General features: G+C 40.9%; 1 protein-coding gene across 2 annotated transcripts in view; it reads right to left on the bottom strand.

The window, feature by feature from the left end:
* Window positions 1-19,765, bottom strand: part of BRF1 (BRF1 general transcription factor IIIB subunit) — a 176,918-nt gene that overhangs the window by 149,146 nt on the left and 8,007 nt on the right. For both annotated transcript variants that reach the window (XM_075029672.1, XM_075029673.1), the window contains exon 2: window positions 12,536-12,616. In XM_075029672.1, coding sequence (XP_074885773.1) covers window positions 12,536-12,616 — 81 coding nt within the window. The remainder of the gene's footprint in view (window positions 1-12,535; window positions 12,617-19,765) is intronic.

The following is a 19,765-nucleotide window of genomic DNA, read 5'->3' as shown; positions in this document are numbered from 1 at the left end:
AACAGATTTTAAATCTAGTTGTGTACAATTTTTCATTTTTTCCATTAAAAATACATGCAATTTGTACCTGTAAATAGCAACACTTTGTGATTCTGTTAAAAAACGGATCAAACTCCTCAGAGCTGGCATCAGCCGACTTCTACTGGTAAGCAGCAAAAGCTCTTGAAATAGCAACAGACAGCTTAGTAAAATTCAGTAATTGGTTCAAATGTTTTAACATACTAGGTTAATGAACTGTTTGTTTAAAGGTTTCGTTCATAGTTCCCACGGATGGAAAGGCCACCTCAGAATTAGAAACAGTCAAGCCTCGGTTATTGAAGTCACTTGAAAAAAATCTAACTGGATGTCATGTATGCTGGACATTCTGAATTGATTAATACATAAACAGAATTGGCATTTTGGTCCTAATGCAATAAGAATTTTACTGGTGTTCCAGCAAAGTATTGCAGAACATCTACTACACATTGCTGCAAAAATCCTTAGGGATCCTGAAATGAAAAAGTACTCCCTAAAGATGTCGCAAGCGACAAGAATTCTAATAGAGTTGAGCATTTCTTCTTCATCACTCCTTTTTAAGTTGCGACTAAATTAGCACAGCCTGCACACTCCAGGGTGTGTGCTGGGAGGAGGGAAGGGGAGAAAACGGAAGATATAAAGGCCTGAGGCACTTCAAGCAGAGAGCATCCATCTGCTAGCAGCAGTCAATGAACAGAACGTTTCTAAAAAGCTTCCCACTCATATTAAGTCAAGCCAAAAGAACAGAAAACACCTTCCTTCACTCTGACTGTGCAGGACTGAACATAACAGGACAGTGGGTTATAAATATATGTTTAAAAAAAAAAAAAAGGGAGAGAAGCTCACAGTGCAGTTCTGTGTTCAGACTCTCCTGCTGCAAAGCTGGTTTAAGAGGCTCCTGCTCATCTCTACATCATCTATTCCCTCCTCCACTCTGTGGTGGCATGTGGAGGAGTGAAATGATCAAAGAGAAACAGGAAAATAAAAGAAACAGGTTGGTTCTTTTTTATTATTTATTTATTTTGCTTGTGAAACCCAGATCTTTTCACTGTCCTGGTAAACAGATGCATTGCCCAAGCTAAGGCCCAGCATATTTGGATGAGGGGAATGGGAAAGGGCAGCTGAGGGATGGGAAAGGCCAGGATCAAACTGGCTTTGCTGTTACAAGATGCTTATAGTGGAACTGGACTCCAGAGCTGCAGCTCTATGAGACAAAGGCCTCTGATGGCAATACTACTCAACGGAGTTTCCAACCCTTTCCACAACATCTCATTCCCACCCGCACACTGCAGCATGTTAGCCCTCTGGGCTGACACAGCTACCTACTGGGAGCACAGCAAACCCCAGCACAGCAATCATCCAGGTTAAAAATACCTTGCATGTGTGCACAGAGTTGTTCTGGTTCAGGCTGGGACCAGGGTTAGGTTTTGAGTTTTTTCTTGGTTTCTTTTTTTAAGCAAGGGGTTGACATAGGTCATTCTGCTGATAAATTTGCTGGTGTGGCTGTATTGGACATAGGACCCTCCCACTGAACACACATTTCATATCCGGTAAAGAACCCTGTAGTTTCTATTCATTTGTATTTACTACCTATGTTTACATTTGGGTCTTCCACCAGTGTACTGTATTTGCCTGAGAAAGGCTGCAGTAGCAACGGCATTGAGCAGGAGCCAAAGTCTTTGCCTGAGTGACTTTTGAATAGCATATGCAATAGCAGTGCTCGTCCATCTGGGAGGACATATCACACAACTGGGAAGGCAACGAGAACAATCAAAGCTACACATGCGCTTCTGCACAAGGAATGAGGTGATAATGTTGTGGAGAAGCATCACCACATGCACTGCTCTGATACTGCTCCCTCAGCCACCGCTGGACGCCTATGACAGATACGGTGCCAGATGTGCCTGGGCAGCTGTTGTTACAGCCCTGCAATAGGAATACAACGCCTGCACATCCTTTCGCAGACACACTTGAGCTGATACCACCTGTATCCCACACCAACAGATGCATGCTGGTTCCTCCAAGACCATCAGCCACAACAGGATGAAAGCAGCTTGGGATCACAGTTAACTCGTGTCCAGCTGCAAAGTGCAGGTGAAATGAGTACAAGCGTGTCTGCAAGAATGCAAGCAAATAAATCATAGTCTTCCTTATAAAAACAGTATATACAGGCACTGAATTTTTTCTGTTATTTGTTAATACTGTTGAGGGCCCAGAAGTTTAATGCTGTGGCCATTATTTAAGAGAAGCCATCTTCCAAGAAAACTGCAACAGCTCCACCAGCAAATCACACTTGCAGACCCTCAGGCTTAGGGAATGCTTCCTCACAGTGTCACATCACCAGCTCTCCAATTTATTTCATAGAGCAAAAAAAAGAAGTCACTTTCAACACATGAAAAAGTAACTAAGCACTATCAGAGAACACAGCATTAAAAAGCAACAACATTGTCCCTCCCAGGTTTTGAACCATAGTGCCTGTAAAATGACAAAAACACTTCAAAACTCACATTTGAATGTTTAAAAGACAGTCCTATGCCATATAAGTGTCATATATATTTTCCACTACCAAAAAAAGAGAGCAGCAGCTACATGGAACTTAAACCAAAGCTATGTTACCTGAAGTATATTTTAAGCTTGCCTAACAACATTCCAAAGCTAAAATGGTTTAATCCAGAAGCTTGTTAGAAGAGGCAGATTACTAGCACAGAATTTTATAGACATTACTGGAGGGGGAGGAAGGAGGAGAGAGGCAGTTGCCTATTCTCTGCCACACTGTACAAGAGGGAAGGTAGACCTATTAATATCCAAGTTCATCTCCTTGTGAATGGTACTATAAAAAGCGAATGTTTTAAAAAACATTTGCCCGCTAGGTAAACTGTCTTTAAGTAAAGGATTGCTCTCAAGAGAAATGACAGGTTCCAATTACCTGCACAAGGCTGTAGGGAGATAAATCTCCATCAGTGAATTCCACGAACGTGATACATATTGTCCTACTCTATGTCACACAGAAACTGTCAAAGTTAACAGGGAGAAGTTTTAAGATATGAGAGGCCAAAACTTTAATATCAGAGCAAGAATTTTCACAAGCATGCAGAATTTTAGAAGGCATTTCTTCTTTTGTTTGTCAAAATGAAGCAGAGATTTGCACTTCCCTGGCACAACAGTTTACTTGCCCACAGCCAATTAATAAACTAAGAGACAGAGCAGAGACAGGAGAGGAGACAGAGCAAAGGAATCATGAAAGATGCCTTTAGCTCCAGTCACAAACAGACCAATTCAAAGCAGCAGAACATGCAAACATTTTTTGTTATTAGTTAAGACAACAGAAGTCATCTGTTAACTCATTTGATTAAGATTTCAGTTTTTCTTTTCTTTATTTTTTCAACTTCAAGAGCAATCTTAAAAATTAAAAGTAACAACAGAGATCATCCTGAGTCCACATACAGACTGAACCAACACCTCCAAGGAATTTTAGAAGTGCCTTTTCTAATTTTTCCCTTTTCTGGCTAAGCAAACACAGGAACAGAATAAAGAAGACCAGCAAAGCTTGACTCACGTATTTCAACTGGGTGGGATGCTGTGCTCAAAGTTTTAAGTTGCCCATCAGTTTCTTGGCAAAGTCCTATCATTACATTACCTCCAGCAGATCTGCTACTCTTTACTTGAAGGATCCCAGACCCTCTTCATTAGAAATGTAACAGACCTCATTATAGGAGACAAGGATTCTTCTCCCCTGATACTGTCACTGTAAGGACAAGCAGCGCATCAAAAGCACCCAAGACAGGTACTTTATTCATCATTCCCTATCAAAACACAAAGATGGCCAAGGGTTAAGACAATAAAAATTTTCAAATCTGAACTCAAGTAGGACCTAATTAATCAATTCATAAACAAAAGGTTGTCCCAGATCAGCTGATGAACTTGACTGGTCTTTTAACAAAGATAACTGGAAATCATGAAGCACAGGGTCTGATTAGCCATCTAAGAAAGAGATTCTCCATGTGCTAAAGGAGAAGCCGCAGTACCAGAAGGATCCCAGCTTCCTCAGATGCCTCTGAATCAAACTCCATGGGTCCCCAAGAGTAAGAAGGAAACAGGCAGGGAAATGCATTCTTCTGCTGCTTTTATCCAAATTCTTAGAATAACTTATGCTGGCTGAAGAGTGGGTTTTCTGCCTCTGAGGTTTTTTTTGTTTGTTTTTCTTAAATAAGTTATTTGTCTGTCTCTTCAAGTCTTTGCTGATTAGTGAAGTTGCCTGCAAACCCTGAAAGCTGAAGTTCTGAGAAAGGTGTGTAAGCTACTGAAATACCCTGAAGGTCAGCCATCAGGGACTCCAGCATCTGAACTGTGCCTTATGCTTCTGCGACTTACCAGAGCCTGCATCAAAGCAGAGAACCAGGAAAGCCTCTACCTGCTGACACTCAAGCAAGCCTCAGAAGGACAAAGGTCCAGCAAGATGGAACACAAACACAACAGCCTAGTAACACCTGACAAGTTCCCTGTTGAACTGTTATGTGATAAGTAACAGTGATCACAAATGTGAAACGGCAAACAGGTTGGGAAAATAACATTTCTTTTAAATTATTTGATGAACATGTTAAGGTACCAAAGATTTAACATCCCAGGTCACAACTTTTCTGCTTTCCTGGCTCTTGCGCAAGAAATAAACATGCAAGCATTATGGCACAGCCATGTTTTAGCAGACACTGGAGAGGACAGATCTACAAGACAGGAGGAGAGAAAGCTGTGAGTGGCCTCAAAGGGAGGAAGCTTAAACTTGTTAACATGCAAAAGGGAAGAGCAGTAGGATGCAATTCAGTAGTTCAGTTTTGGCCATGTTAAGTCTGCGTCAACAAGGAGATACACAAAGACAGACACAAAAGCTTAGGATTCATCACCCTTATCTTCAGAGATGAGCATCTGAGCTTAGTCAATCTAGACTTCCTTTCAGTAAGTGAAGAGAAACAGACACTTAAGAGAATGAGTCATTTGACTTCCCTTCAGATTCAATTAATCACACCCTAAATCTGTCTGTCTCTATACAGGGACCCTGAGAGGAGTTCAGGATGATGAGCTCACACAGACATCTAAATTTGCCACCCTAGCTCAAGCCATGACATGGGACTAGATGGAAGAGGTATGTTGAGAATGAAGAAGTTTACCAAAGGAAAAGGTTGCACTTGAAACAACAACAAAAACAAAACAAAACAAACAAACAAAAAAGAACACACCAAAAAAACCTCCCACAAACCCACACACAAAAAACAGGTAAGATCATCCCAAATGAAAAGGGGAAGATGCCCTTTATTCTCTTTCAAGAAGAGATGGAGAAAGTTAACACATCAAATGGAAAGACAAAGGAAATGAATAAGATAGAAGTTGTTAATGATAACAAAGGACTCCTAAGGGACAAGGCAGAAGACAGATCAAAGAGGGTAAAACTGAAGCAATGGTCTGTCCAGAAGAGGAAGTCTTTCAAAGCTTTAGTGAGTAAAGAAATTTAGGAGGATACAAGACAAAACCAGAGAAGGAGAACTTTAAGCAATGGTTAGTTTAAAGGACAGCAAGAGAAAACCCAATGGGCTACTAACTGAAAGTGGAGATGGGAGGATTAGGATTAGCTTCTATCCCAACAGAAATGAAAGCAAGAAGGACAAGAAAATGGCAGAGAGACTAGACTAGAAGTTTCATTACTGAAATCAAAGCCAGAGACAGGGGTTGATACAGGAGGAAGGGTCAAAGAAAAGGTTGCATCCAGCAAAGGAGACAATCTGGAAGAATTCGAAGTCTATGCACAGCTGCAAAACTACAAATTCACTGGGGGGTGACAGACATGGTGGAACAGCTCACGTGACTGGAGTCATGAAATGGATGGTTACAGGCTCCACAAGAAGGACAGAAAGGGAAGGTGACAGGGGACTCATTTTACACAAAGGAACAGCTTGAATGTGTGAAGCTCTGCTGAAAAACAAGTGACAGGCCAATAAAAAGTTAATGGGTCTAGATGAGAGGCAAGGCCAAAGGAAACACTGTCATGAGCACCTGCTACAGACCACCTGATCTCGAAGATGAAGCCTTCTTTAGGCAACAGGAAGATGTCCTGGCTCTCACGGTGAATGCCCCAGCATCTGTTGGAAGGGAATTGTAGAGGGGCACAAGCAATACAGTGGACTTCTAGAGCACGTCAGGAACAGGTCGAGTAGGAGAAGCACTGTGATACACCTACCATTCTCTAGAAATGAAGAAATGGTGGAGAATGTAAAGTTTGATGGCAAGCTTGGCTACAGCAACCCTGAGATGATAAACTTTAAGATCTTGAGGGGTGTGAGGAAGATGGGTACCATAATGACAACACTGGCTTTCAGAAGGCAGGCTTCAGTTTGTTCAGAGAAGTAAGCAGGTAAGCAGGACCCCTTGAAGTACTGCCATGAAGGCCAAAGGGGCCAGGAGGACTGCTCAGTCTTCAAGTACAGTCTCCCCAAAGCACAGGAAGTTGAGCAGGCAGAGCATGTGGCAGCTTGGCTTTATAGCAGCTCATGAATCTCCTTGGCCTTCTGTTGCAATGTCTGTTTTCAGGTCTCACAGGTGTCTCTATGTGAGTTTGGAGGAAATGGAGCATTACCCATGGTAGAGAAAGACTGATCAAGGACTCAAGCAAAATCTACATACACAGGTGAATTGGACTGGATGGGATACATTTGAGGATGCTAAGGGAGCTGGAAAAAAGACGCATCTTTGCCATCTTTAAAAAGCTGTAGGAATCAGGGGAAGTTGTCTATGACTAGAAGACAGCAAGCATCAGGTTTTTCTTCCAGAGGGGGAAGTAGGACACTATAGGCAAGTCAGCCTCCCCTCAGCCAGTTGGAAGGCTATGGAAGAAATCTACCTGGAAACCATTTCCAAACTCACGAAAGGTAAGAAAGTTACCAGGAACCACCGGCACAGATTTAATGAGGGCAGATCATGCCTGACCACAATAAAAGCCACACTGCAGTCAAGGTAAATAGTAACCACTGCTCTTCCTTCGCCCCATTTCATCATTCTGCCTAGGCACCCTGGCAGCCAAATTGAGGAGTTACAGACTAAACGGGTGAACTGCAAGTTGGGTGAAAAACTGGCCAGGTTCAAAGGGTAGTGGTCAGCACTTTAACCATCAGACTTATGAGTGGGATTAATACTGAGGTCAATACCATTTAATGCCTGCATTAACAATATGGACAATGGGACACAAGGTTCCCTTTGCCAGCCTGCAGACATCACACTGGGACAATGGCCAATACACTGATGGGCAGAGCTGGTATTCAGAAGAGTCTTAAGATGCTGCAGAAATGAGCTGACAGAGACCTCATGAAGTTCAACAAGGCAAATGCAGTTTTTTTGCACCTGGGACAGAAGAACTGCAGGGCAACAAAACAGGCTGGGAACTGTTTGGGAGGGAGTAGCTTTGCAGACAAGGATCTAGATTCCTCACGGACAAAAAACCAAGCATGACTCAGCAGGACCCAACTGCAGTGATGAAGGCTAACCATCCTGTAGCTGCATTATTAAGACTGTTGCCAGCAGGTCAAGGGAAGTGATTATTATCCCCTGTTCAGCACCTGTGAGACTATATTTAGAGTACTTTGTCCAGTTCAGGACTCCCCTGCACAAGACAAGGCATTGACATATTGGAGCAAGTCCAGCAGAGAGCCGCTAAGATGGTTAGGAGACTGGAGCACATGGCGTGAGGCTGAGAGCTGAATTTGCTCAGTCTTAAGACAACAAAGGTAAGGGGGAGGTCTCATTGGTGTCTTCAGCTACTCAGTGGGAGGCTGTACAGAAGATGGAGCCAGAACTGCCAGAGACGCACAGCAAAAGGACAACAGGCAAGAGTCACGTTTCATCAAAATAAGTTCTGACTAGATACAAGGAAAAAATTCTTCATGGTGAGGGTGGTCAAGCATTAGAGAACAGGTTGTCCAGAGAGACTGTATCATATCCTTCCTTGGAGATACCCAAAGCTCAGCTGCTCTAGGCCCTGAGCAGCTTAATGCAACTTCAAAGCCACCCCTTTGTGGACCTCCAGAGGTCCCTTCCAATCTAAATTATTCTAGGATTCTACTATGCTCTCCTCCCTTGTTTTAGTTTTGTTAAATAGTGTTCTCCATTCCTCTTCTTTGGATACTTGTGTTCTTCAAGCGTATAATATATTGTCCTGGTCTAATTCACGCTGTATAGTTCTGGCAGGAAGTAGAGCCCTCCATAATCACTTGTAATAAACCAGCTATGAAATCAGTGATGACAACGAAGGTTAAAGAATTAAGCAAATAGTTTAAAAGTAAACAGTCAAAAATGCATTAGAGAACATCTTCAGAAATACCTTCCATTTAGCATTAAAATACTGTTAGCTATGTTTTGGTATTTAAGAGGACTGAGGGAAAACACACATTCATTTAAAGAAATGATTAAAAACACAGCACAACAGTTCAGAAATTGGATTAAGCTAGATGCAGCTGCAATCTTCAAACTTAGTTTAAACCAAATTTGAATATCTGCAACTGAAGCTTTCAAGTTATAATCATGCCATTGACCTTCCTTCCCCTCTCCCTTTTCTTTTTGGCCACTGAAGACTATTGAAAGTATCAGAGCTCCAAGGCAAGAACAACTCCCTTGTAACTACGACTCCGACATGGATATAGTGAGAGCAGATTGCCTGCAAAGAAACAAGAATAAACTGGCTATTTAGAGAGATTATGCAATGCAGCAGAGCTGTAAAATGAGATTTAAAGAGACAGAACTCTGCATTTCAGCCCTGTAAGTAACCATAAAAGTTGGGCAATACTGTAGCAATTTGAAGAGGCTTAGACAACAGAGGAAGAAGTCTTGTCAAAGGGTCCCCTCTCTGAGCTAGTATTGTGTTCATAATTCTTTCTCTCAAAAACAGTACTGTTTGGCTATTTTGTCTAATCCTTTGAAACAAAGTTAAAACACCTCTTCACATCATCCCATACATGTCCAGGTTTTCACTACAAAAAATGAGCTCTATGAACAGATAGGAAGCATTTTGTGGACCTGAGCTCATTGAACTTGTGGAGCTTAGCATGCTCAATTAGCACAGTACCACACACTGAAGCTGATTATGAACTAATACAACAGTATTAAGTCTTTCCTGCATAAATATTTTAGCAAGTGTAAACAAGACTCCAGTTTTTATAAGCAGCCAATTCCCAAACGAACACCCACAAACATCAGCTGGTTCAGCAAAGAAAGGCAGAGACTATGAACTGCCATGCACCACCACATTATAAATAGCAAGGAAACATAAAGCAAAGGCATGTGTGATAAGGGAGACTAGTTCTGTGTATTAGACATTTTTACAAACCTGGAAACTACAAAACCTTCAGGGTTTGCCCATGGCTTTGTTTAGAGCATATACATATGTATATATATATAAACACCAATGCACAAAATAATGATTTTGTAGAACAGTCCAGAACTGTTGAGCAGTTGTTGGGAGATTTTACTTCTGCATTTCTTCACTTTAGAATGGAGGAAAAGAAAAAAATTGTAAAATTATTACCTTAGGTATTCTAGTAAAAAAACTGGTTTTCATCTAACTCTGAATATCTTTTCATTAAAAGCCTCAAAAAATAGCAGCATCATGCATTCAGCCAACCCCAGCTGCTTTGCGAGTGATTAAGTAAGAGACAGCGAGCCCAGACCACCTCCCTTTCACCTCCACTCAAAAGACAGACATTACAGCAAGGAAGAATTTGGCCCAAACTACATGGGGGAGGGACGGGAAAGCAGAGGAAGGTTGTTGGGTTGTTTTTTTCAAAAAAAAAACAGCAAGTCCCTGCTCCGTTGCTGGACTTTTCCCTGCATCATGTCAAGCCTGCAGGTTGCTGGCAAGCAGAACAGGCACAGTGCGAGACCTGCCAGCACTCTCAGACCACACACAAACATGCTCTCAGCTGCTCTCGAATACACTAGAGACAACCTCCAGAGCAATCTGGGCTCCGCCACCCATCCCTGCTTTCCAGAGTCTGGTTCTTCCCTTTGGCAATAGCCTGTATAGAGCACCATATATGAGAAAATCGTATGCTTACACTACTGAAGGTAGCAGGCAGCCTTGACGTAAGAGCCATCAGCAAGTAGGCCTCCTGAAGCGTGCTCACAAGCTGTGCTGCACCAGCATCCTGATGGAAGCTAATTTCAGCAGTTCATTTGCAACTCAGTTAACTTTGGAAATGCAAACGTAGTAGTACCAGCAAATAAATAAATAAGTAGCTTAGCATTTTTTCTGATCAGACAGCGTAGTGCTCCAAGGATAACTGTTCATTTTTAATACAGTCAACTATCAGTGCACTTCAGTTTCACTCAATGAACAACCCCACACTTTTTCTTTAAAATATATACAGTAAGTTCATTTACCTTGCTACACTTTCAAGTCTAAATACAATAGATATTAACATAGTTTCACCAAAAAAGCAGCCATGATCATGGGCATACAGTGGCAGGGTGAGATTTTGTAAGCTCACTGCCATAGCTCAATTTGCAATTAAAAACTATGTAAAGCTAAAAGTGTGATTAAATGCAGCAGACAACCAGCTCATTATACAGCAGCAGAGAGAAAAGCCTTTCAAACACCAATTGCTCTACCTGAAATATCAGCTGCTGTTGTCATGCCTGGGAGTGAGCAAGAACATCACTTAGCTCATTGAAAAGAACTTTCCCAGAGACAGATTGGCAGCATGACAAATGCAGGTTGGCTACAGAAATCAAAGACCAAAAGGATAGCCACAAAAAAGAGAAGAAAACCTGTAAAGAGCCTCAGACAGATACAGGTAAAAAGACAAATTATGTTCCTGTTTCAAAACTGTTTGGGAGATAATTTCATTTAAAGCAACTATAATTTCTTGTATATGATGCTGATAGACTGTAGCCAAGTCAGAATCATTGTGTATGATTAGGTGGGCCCCTCCACACAAAAGCTGTGGTGAAGGAAGATGCTCAGACATATTCCCCAGCAAACACTCATCCAAGAAAGAAGCCATGTTTAGATTCCAGAAAAACGCCTACGCTGTCTTTAATTGTGATTACTTTTCAGCATAATCAAAAGGGCTTTTGAAGAATTCAAACACTCCAAGAAGCAATAGGACAGCATTTTTTCTCCTCAGCATTTTACTTTTCTACAATTAAAGACAAGGAACTGAGCAGTCCTTATGCACAACAAGCCAGTTTATTTTTAAAGTGCCTGTGCAGAATTAGAGTTTTGATTAAAGTGCCTTCATCCAAAACCAAACTTCACTAACCGTAAAAAGTATTGTAGTGGTCTTTTTCTACTGCTTATATAGGTTAACTTTATACAGGCATTTTTAAAACTTTTGAGATAGTAACTTTGGACCTGACTCTAAAACTAGCTCACGTAAAGTGCAAGCTTTACTCTGCCAAACAAGCAGGGCTCAATACTGTTCAGTACAAACAGCTGAATAAAACATTCTGTATATAAAACAATCTGTATATAAATCAGCTGAATAATGCTGAGTAAAGCAACCTGGCTATATTTCAGTAACACGGATCAATATCAACCTTTCCGTACCTATGGAGATATATCATCAGATCAATCTTATCCTTTGTATACCTAAGCAGGCATAGTATCAGATAAGATTTTCTGTGTTTGAGTTGCACGTATAATACTTTAATTTAAGAAAATACCTTTGTCTAAAATATCCCCCCAAAATGAGCACCGTATCAGTAAATCCCATCTACATCCCTTGGTTAATTACATGTCAGCTTCTGAGTCTTTGATATGACAGTCCATCAGCTGTCATCTCGAAAAGTCATGAGACAAGAGTATTAATTAGCCAAAAAATGACAACTCCTGTCCATTGATATGAGTAACAGCAATTGAAACAGGAAGACCATTCTGTTTCTGGAATAAGAGCTGGTTTTATTCATTCTCTTTAAAGAGTGTAGATTATATAGAACTAAATTAGAATGTATAGCATGTAATGAGAGTATTTATTTAAATAATCTCTGGACACTAAAATCTTTTTTCCATTTTTTCCCCTCTCTATTCAACAGTCACATATTAAGCACAATTACTATGAAGTGTGCATAAATATATGCATTGTCTCACACTTCTACTGCATAAAAACAAAAGCATTTGAACAATTATCCTTAAAAATAAACATGCATAAAGCATTTCAAGAACCCTGAAAACTGATAAAATAAAAAGCCACAATAGGTTAACTGATAATGAAAAGGTGCAATGGGCATGTCAACCTTGAAAAGGCCCTTTTAAACTACAATAGTATTGTCAGGTACCATTACCCTTTGCCAGCCAGCTACCTGACCTCATAAATCAGGTATAACAACCAAATGAGAGCACAATGTAAAATCAGCACTAGGCAGACTTGTTGACTGAATAACAAGCGGCCTGCCAAGGTTTTGAGGTCACATTCAAAACTAAAAATTAATTGTAATCAACCATATTGATAAAAAAAGTCATGGCAACAAGACTAAAGCTTGCAAGTACCATTCTGTAGAGTTTGTGCTCGTGACTCCTTTCCCAGATTGGCATGGAATCCTCCTCCTAAAGTTGGTGTTTTGCCTGCACCTATTAGGGGAGAAAAAAAAAAAAAAAGAGAGACAGACAGACATGTCAAATGCAGTAAATGAATTCAAATATTAAAAGAAAACTTATTGTGCCACTATATTCAGTATCTGTATAATTTACAACATGCCAAATTACATTAAGAAGGACAACAGAAGTGCTTAAGTGATCGAGTACAAATCCTGTGCAATTCATTTCTTCCTTGGGATACCATAAGAATTATATGGCTCCATAAACCCTCCAAATCTCATCTCCAAAGAAAGTACAAAAATGTCGCAACCCCTATTTTAGGTAGAACATGAAAATCAATATTGTAAAATATTTCTCAAAGTAAATGATGAAACAATTGCCTAGTTAATATTTTTGGTCTGAAGAATATTCAATACAGAATTTTAATAGCTAATTACTGGCACTACAGAACATAAAACATGTTTAGCGTTCAATAATGACTGTGTTGGCTACTACAGATGTAACACTTACTTTAAAATAACTTCAGTTTAACATTAGCCACACAGTGACACCTAGGCTACAAAAACTCCAAGTCTGGAACTGCTACTTTTATACCCTGAAAGGTTGGAGACTAAAATAAGTTGAGTTGTAAATTAGCATAAACTAGAGGCTGGTTTATGCATCCATGCCAATACTGAGAAGCCTGAATGCAGAGTCTGCTGGGAGTCAATGGAACTACTCATGCAAACCAATCTCGCAGAACAGGTAATTAAACTACCAAGGACAGAAACAGTCTGCCACTAAAGCAGGAAGTTTTTTAAAAAACAATCAGGCTACCTCAAGCAGGATATTCTAATCTATCAGCTTAACAGCAAGTGAGACCAAAAAGCTAAATTGCACAGGACTTAAAACAAGTAATTTGTTAGTAATGGGACTTCTTAATTCAAGTAGTCTGCTCTTCAGAATAGGGAAAAAAGTCATCTTGTTGCCTATGATGCCTACAGTTTTTTCCTCAAGTTCTTGTAGCTATGTTTTCTCATCTTACACCAGTTCTCTAGAACAAACTAGAATGGCTTTGGAATAGAAACATACAGAGGAGTGAAGTGTCACTTGAAAGCAGTTGAGGACATTTCTCCTACACACCTGAATAAGATACTTCCAAAGCAGGTACAAATGATGAGAAACTGTGACATAAATTGTTCACTCTTAGTAAACTTTCTTGTCTAGTCTCCTCTCAGCTGTATTTAATGTTCATCCATGTTGAAGAAAAAAAAAAACAGAAAAGCTAATATTCCTGCAGAATTATTGTCTATAAGTCTTCGAAGCTTAATTTTCCATACAACCTTTAAATTAGGTTCCCGGTGCTATCCACAACATTTTATTAACAGATCCTTTCAACAAACAATAATTGGAAGCTCCCACATAAATGCTCCACAGCTTAAGTACTTCAGTTCAACATCTTAATTAGAAATGAAAAATATTCAATAGTGACCTCCTCACTAGATACAGAGGTAACCCTCCCAACTCTATTTGCTCCAGACTATTATAGACAGCACTGTCTCCTTGCTATTCTTATAGGTACAGTCTCATATTTCCACAAATGCTCCGAAACAAACCAATGAGGCAAAACAGAGAGAGGTTACCAAACTACCCTAGCACACATAACAGTTTTGGTGTACATTTAATAAGAATGGATTACCTGGCAAAAATTATATAAACAGTGGCAATAGTTTTATGTTCCTTTTCTTCAGTAGCAAATCTAACTTCAGGAATTCTACCTCCTACCCTCCTTTTTTTGTTGTTTTGGAGTTTGCTTTACCACAGGCTACCTCACTTGTCTGATTTGCAGCAGGAGAGCACACACTCAAGCATCATGATGTACAGTGGAGGCCATAAACTGCAGGGCAAGAGCAGGAACAAACTGCAGGGCAAGAGCAGGAACAAACTGCAGGGCAAGAGCAGGAACAAACTGCAGGGCAAGAGCAGGAACAAACTGCAGGGCAAGAGCAGGAACAAACTGCAGGGCAAGAGCAGGAACAAACTGCAGGGCAAGAGCAGGAACAAACTGCAGGGCAAGAGCAGGAACAAACTGCAGGGCAAGAGCAGGAACAAACTGCAGGGCAAGAGCAGGAACAAACTGCAGGGCAAGAGCAGGAACAAACTGCAGGGCAAGAGCAGGAACAAACTGCAGGGCAAGAGCAGGAACAAACTGCAGGGCAGGCTGGAGGTAGCAGGCACATCCAGCACTTGCATCAAAGGCACCGTTGCCCCCTCCTGAGAACAAAGGCTCCACTTTTCAGTCCCCTCTATCTTTGAATAAACCAAAATACTGAACTCTATTGGACCATCACTGTCAAAACAGCTACCTTACTCTTTTACAGGTTTCCCCGTCACTACTAAAAATCTTGCGCAAAAGCAATCTTACAGTAGTGATAAGCAATACTATTAACAAAATAATTTAACTTACTCAGAAGCTAAACTCCAGAAAGAATAAAAACAAAATAAAATTAAGCTGAGACTTCAGTGGTTTTGTTCTTTAAGATTCTTCTTCATTAGACATCGAGATATAACATTGTACATAAAAGTAATCTCTTTCCAAGCTATAGAGTCTGCAGCAGATACTAGCAGAGCTATCTGAAAGACAAATTCTGCTATGAGACCTGATGTGCCCATTTCTCAGCAAGTTAACTGGAAAGACTGTACATCTCTAATTAGCATTTGGCTTTGAAAACTGACAGAAAACTAGTCTGTTGAGCACTTACACTCTCAGAACTGCAAACTAATGTTGCCATTGACTATGAAGTCTCACCATCAGCTTTCATCTTTACATGCAGAATGCAAACCAAACTCATTAACGTAACTGTTCAGCTGGGTAATAAAAAGATAAACTCTTAAAAAAGAAAACTGTGAAATCATCAAATTCATTTAAAGACAAAAATCCCTACAAAGCTAGTCATTTAAAAAGTACAAAGGAAAGGAACAGCAATCACTAGACGCAACCAAATTAACATCCCAGCTTAACTGAAATTTTTACATTTCTTGACCTTTTCCATTTTTCCCTCTACAACTTCAAAAGCGAATTAAACAAGCTTTTGGTTTTTCACATTCAGCTTTCAAGATATACAAAAATATATCCGAGAAGTATTTGGTGTCTTCAAGTACTGCCTGCCAAATCTTCAAATCTTCAACATTAACACTAATATTTCCCTAAGCCAACTTAAATACCCTCCTTCATGAGGTGGCACCTCCCAAGGTACATTGTCATCTACTGATTATTTTTAGAAACTAACTCAGATTCTCAGCTTTGCATAACTGAAGCCTCCTCTCCAAGTTAGCTTTGGATGTTTACATGAAATTTTGGACAGCAGAAGGTGTGGAGAGATGTGTTATGCAGCTCAAAAGTACAGCTACTCAACTTTTTTGTGGTCCTCTCAGTGGGCTACAGTCCCCCAAGACACCAAAAGAGAATTGAAGATGAAGGAGAAACACCTGAAAACTTGACGATACTCAGTCAAAGCTTACGTGGGTCCAGACCCAGCCCATAACCCTGCATTACTGAAGTGCTGAACTACAGTGACCGTCCCTCAAGCCATCCCCACGTCTGCTCTGTGCAGCACAATTGAGGGCACAGCTGCCATATGCAGGGTCAAACCCAGACACCTTGGCTGTTTCTGTTTTGCTCCACTGACCCACTGACGAAGGAAGACACGTCACCCTGCTTCTCTACAAAAATGTTCCTCAAGCAGTAAAAGGAGCAAGCAAAACTTGAAGTCTGTGGTAATCTTGAACAGCAACAAAGAGACGACAGATAGCAGGAAGAGCACTTATCATGTCCCTCCACACAGAGGGGACAAAGAGCAGCCACCCGTGCATCTGCAGCTTAAAGGGCATTTTTCTGAGAGCTAGTGACATGCTGTTTCAGATTTAACACCTGGGGAAGAAACAGATTCAGTCCCAGCATTATGGATTTTGTTTCCTCTACATAAATTAGCAAGTGAAGACAGAGAATGAAGCTGCTTGCAACTTGACCTGAACTGTATCTGCTATTTGATAGGACCAGTCCTACCAAAATCCTTCCCTGTGAAATTAAAACCAAAAAACACCAGCCCTTTCTTCAGGACAAGGTAGGAGAAAAACCTTCAGTTTAAAACCCACGTATTTACAGACCCATCATAAAATCTGGGTCTGGTAAAGAATGCAGACTGCATCACACCAACAGTTTCATAATCAGGGTAGACTAGATAATCTAAGAAAAATTAATGAGCTTCCTACTCAAGTAAATGTCCCATCACAATTCATGCCTACAATAGCAAAATGATGTGATTAACATTTTCTGAACACACAAAACTACTTAAGTCTGTAACCAAAATAATTCTTTTCTCAGCCATTTTTACAGGGAAGTTAACGGATCTGCATGCACCACAGCGTGCTGAAATGGTACTGCTGAATATCTTACCCAGACAGACTTTTAATCTACTCCATCACAGCTAACTATCTATGGGCTTATTTTCATAACTACCAACCAAAGATAAATATACTGTTGTGTTCACCACACCCGAGTTTAGGGCTGCGCAAGTCTTTGAAACCGGTCTGCGTCCAAGTTACGTGCACGATTCAGCATTTTCACAGCTGACAGCAGTATACTCTGCAGCACTTCAAGCAAGCATTTGTTGCCATCACAAGGACAGCATATAAAAGACTCAATGCCAGAAAAAAACCACTATACACTTAACTGATGCAAGATTGCCACCTGGAGGATTTCAGAAGAGAAGCAAAAATTGATTCAGTTTATCTCACTAAAACATATAGCGGATAATTATTTTTTGCATGAAGTAGATGCAGGTTTCTCCTCTTCCTTAGCAACATAACATGATTATGAATTGGTTTTGTAATGAGAAAACCTAGAACAAAGTATAACAGGTAAATACTCTTCAGGATTTCCCAAAAAGGCCTGCAAATCCAGCATATCCATACTTTCTTCTGTGTTGCAAATTACATCATGACCACTCTACATAATTTAAAATTAACTGTGAATTAGTGTCGTCTCTAGAAATCTGGACCACAAGTAAGAGGAATTTTGCTGATATTAACATTATTTTCACTTTTCAGTATCCAGCGGTTTCATTTCAAGTTTAGTGTGTGTATTACTGGTGGAACCCACTTCAGGACTGTTCGAGGCTGCACTATAAGAAATATTTTATGACAGGATTTGGTCTATCAATATATCCTACAAGGGAACCAATTAACAACTACCAAGTAAAAACAAAACTGCTACTCCTTCCACTTTTGTAATATTGAAAAATACAGAAAAATCCTTTATTGTACATAACAACTGACCAGACAAAAACACATGATCTGATACAAACATAGAGTTCATCCTCTTTACTGTCTCACTAGCACTTACTGTGACAGTAATTGTCCATCTTACAAAGTTTCAGAGGAAAAAAAGGCATAGAAGATGAATGGCTAGTAAGCTTAGCTTGAATTTTATGAAAGCTTTTCCTCCCTGTATATAATCCCTCCCTTCTTGTAACTTTCCATTTCCACAAACCCCAAAAGACTGAAATACTTTGATCAATTCAAACACCAGTCAAGTTCTACATTTGAGGTCGATGTAGCTCACACTCCTAGACGGAAAACCATCATGAAGTTTTTAAGGATAAAATAGTACATGCAAAACCTTTCAGTAAGCTTACATAGGCACGCCTGAAAAATTGAGCATACCACAGCTTTACTAAAGGGTAAGCTACATTAGATTTGTCAAAGGACACTGCAGAGTAAGGGTACACATTCAGCATTTATGGCAGTACAAGTGGGTCACTGTAGTAAGTTGCTTATAATTTACTTGCAACCAAAAAAAAAATTGTATTAGCAGGAAGAAACTTTTCCTGATATTCTAATATTTGAAACAGCCTACTTACAAACGTTGTGGAGCCTCCTACACTAGAAGTTTTAACAAACACTTGCTGGTGTGTTAACAACTTTCCTTTCTCCCTATGAGCAAAAGCAAGCAGGTATCTTTCCACAAGCAACATTCTTCCCACCAGCCTCAAATTAGTATCTTGAAAACTCATGTACATTTGGAGATGGAGAGTCATAGTGTATGTATACTGCACAAGAGCCATGAGCTCTGCGTGATCCTGACTCGGTGCTGAAGTTGGATTAATACTGTCAATGACCCTTGCAGCCTCCCATTTCTATGACTATGTCTGTATAGTTGTCACCATCCTAAAACCTCCTGGCCTAGTCACTATGTAAGAGTAAGTTAAAAGACTTTAATTCACACCAGTTATTGTAAATCTCAAATAATAAATGCCAACCTAGCATTTAAAGAAGAGAACAAGCATTAGTAATTTATTATGTATTTTTAATCAAAAGCCACCAAAACAAATAGAAATTCCAAGCAATCAACCATAAAACAGTACAGCTGAGTCAAGACAGTCACACCGTTCAATCTCACACGGACACACCAGTGATGCCCATTCACCCGAGATCCCAGAGGCAGGGTAAGTCCTGTGTGGCAAGAATCCCACTTTGGTGGCCAGCCAACAATTACTCCATAACCCTCCTACTGAAGTAGTAACCTTGTATTGGCTTTGTGTGGCAAGGTTTTTGGTAGCGGGAGGAGGGGGGGCACTTACAGGGGTGGCTTCTGTGAGAAGCTGCTGGAAGTTTCCCCTATGTCCAACAGAGCCAATACCAGCCGGCTCTAAGACGGACCCGCTGCCAGCCAAGGCTGAGCCCATCAGCGATAGTGGTAGCGCCTCTGTGATAACATATTTAAGAAGAAAAAAAAAGTTGCTGGGACACAAACAGCAGCCAGAGAGAGTGAGGACATGTAAGAGAAACCCCCCAGGTCAGTGAAGAAGGAGGGGGAGGAGGTGCCCCAGGCGCCGGAGCACAGATTCCCCTGCAGCCCGTGGGGAAGACCATGGTGAGGCAGGCTGTCGCCCTGCAGCCCAGGGAGGTCCACGGTGGAGCAGATCTCCACCTGAACCCCTGGGAGGACCCCACACCGGAGCAGGGAGATGCCCAAAGGAGGCTGTGACCCCGTGGGAAGCCTGCACTGGAGCAGGCTTCTGGCAGGACCTGTGGCCCCGTGGAGAGAGGAGCCCACGCTGGAGCAGGTTTTCTGGCAGGACTTGTGACCCCGCGGGGGACCCACGCTGGAGCAGCCTGTGCCTGAAGGACCGCAGCCTGGGG

Source organism: Buteo buteo, chromosome 6 (genome assembly GCF_964188355.1).
Source record: "Buteo buteo chromosome 6, bButBut1.hap1.1, whole genome shotgun sequence".
NCBI lineage: Eukaryota > Metazoa > Chordata > Aves > Accipitriformes > Accipitridae > Buteo > Buteo buteo.
The sequence above is the reverse complement of the archived record's forward strand: the minus strand, read 5'-3'. Positions and strand labels throughout refer to the sequence as shown.